Source organism: Nicotiana tabacum, chromosome 15 (assembly GCF_000715075.1).
Source record: "Nicotiana tabacum cultivar K326 chromosome 15, ASM71507v2, whole genome shotgun sequence".
NCBI classification, from domain to species: Eukaryota; Viridiplantae; Streptophyta; class Magnoliopsida; order Solanales; family Solanaceae; genus Nicotiana; species Nicotiana tabacum.
This window is the reverse complement of record NC_134094.1, coordinates 106309262-106310701: the sequence shown is the minus strand read 5'-3', so window position 1 is coordinate 106310701 and position 1440 is coordinate 106309262. Positions and strand designations below refer to the sequence as shown.

The 1440-nt window shown below is 38.5% G+C and overlaps 1 protein-coding gene across 1 annotated transcript; it reads left to right on the top strand.

The window, feature by feature from the left end:
* The first annotated feature begins 757 nt into the window (after positions 1 to 757).
* On the top strand, positions 758 to 1220 carry LOC142169780 (uncharacterized). Its single transcript, XM_075231688.1, has 3 exons — positions 758 to 819; positions 905 to 976; positions 1043 to 1220. The coding sequence occupies exons 1-3, from the start codon at positions 758 to 760 to the stop codon at positions 1218 to 1220; spliced, it is 312 nt and encodes a 103-aa protein (XP_075087789.1).
* The last annotated feature ends 220 nt before the right edge of the window (positions 1221 to 1440 follow it).

Sequence of the window (1440 nt, the reverse complement as noted above, 5' to 3'; positions counted from 1 at the left end):
AATGAAGTGAAGTTCTTGTCCAAATCTTGCACTGTCACCAATCTCAAAACTCGTGAAGTGGTGTTGATAGCCAAAAGGTTCAAGAACATCTATGTTGCAGACCTTGATTCACTGAATGGTGGTAATCTAACATGCCTAAGTGTCATTGATGATGATGCTGAGTTATGGCGTAGACGATTGGGGCATGCGAGTTTTTGTTTGGTGAACAAGTTGGTTATGGAGAACCTGGTTTGTAGGCTAAAGTGGTCAACACCGTATGCTACTTGATTAACAAGTGCATGATCAGGTCCCTTCTCAAGAAGTCTCTCTGTGAACTGCTCAATGGGAGAAAACCCAAGCTGACTTACCTGAGAGCATTTGGATGCAAAATATTTTGTTCTAAACAATGGTGGCAAATGGTCAAATGCTCCTGGTGAAGCTATATATATTGCAAATAGAAAGACTGATTTGATGTGTCAAGTCAAGCAGAGCGATGAAGAAGATGCAGCAAAATCTCCAAAAGGTGTAGAGGAACCTGGTCCCTCTATCACCTCGACTGAAGCTGAATATAGGGTTTCTGATGTTGCATCATGAGTACCTGATGCAGAACAAAGAAGTGAAAGTCATAATTCTGTTGATGTCAATGATGTTTTAAATATGGAGGAACCTGGTCCTTTCAATTTAGAAGTTTAAGTACTTCAAGGAGCTGCTGAAAAGATTTGAGATGGAGAATGTTAAAACCATTGATACACCTATTACCACTACTACTCATTTATAAATGGATGAACCTGGTTCTCCTGTCAATGAAACTATGTATAGGGGTATCATTGGATCTCTTCTGTACTCTTGTCAATGAAAATATGTATAGGTGTATCATTGGATCTCTTCTGTACTTGACTGTTAACAAACCTAATATTATTTTTAGTGTTGGGTTGTGTTGTGGGTTCCAATCAAGTCCAAACGAATCTCGCTTGAAGGCTGCCAAAAGAATTTTGAGGTATCCTAAGGTAACGTAGGACCTAGTCCTCTTCTATCCTTCACGAGATAATTTTGAGTTGGTTAGATATGCCGATGCTGATCATGTTGGATATTTGGTGGATCAAAAAGAGAACATCTGGAATGGCACATTTTCTGGGGTCATGCTTTATCTCATAGGGTACAAAGAAACAAAATTGTGTGGCTCTTCTACTATTGAAGCTGAATATGTGAATGTTGCCACTTGTTGTGCTCAACTGTTGTAGATCAAGCAACAACTAGAAACATTGGGTATGTTTACATATTGTATTCTATTGTTGTATGATAATACAAGTGCTCTAAACATTACAAAGAACCCGGTATAACACAAGGAGACAAAGCATATTGATGTGCGATATTACTTTTTAAGGGACAATGTAAAAAATGGCTTATTTGTATGAAGGTTTGCAAAATGGAGGATCAGGTAGCCGATATCTTCACCAAAGA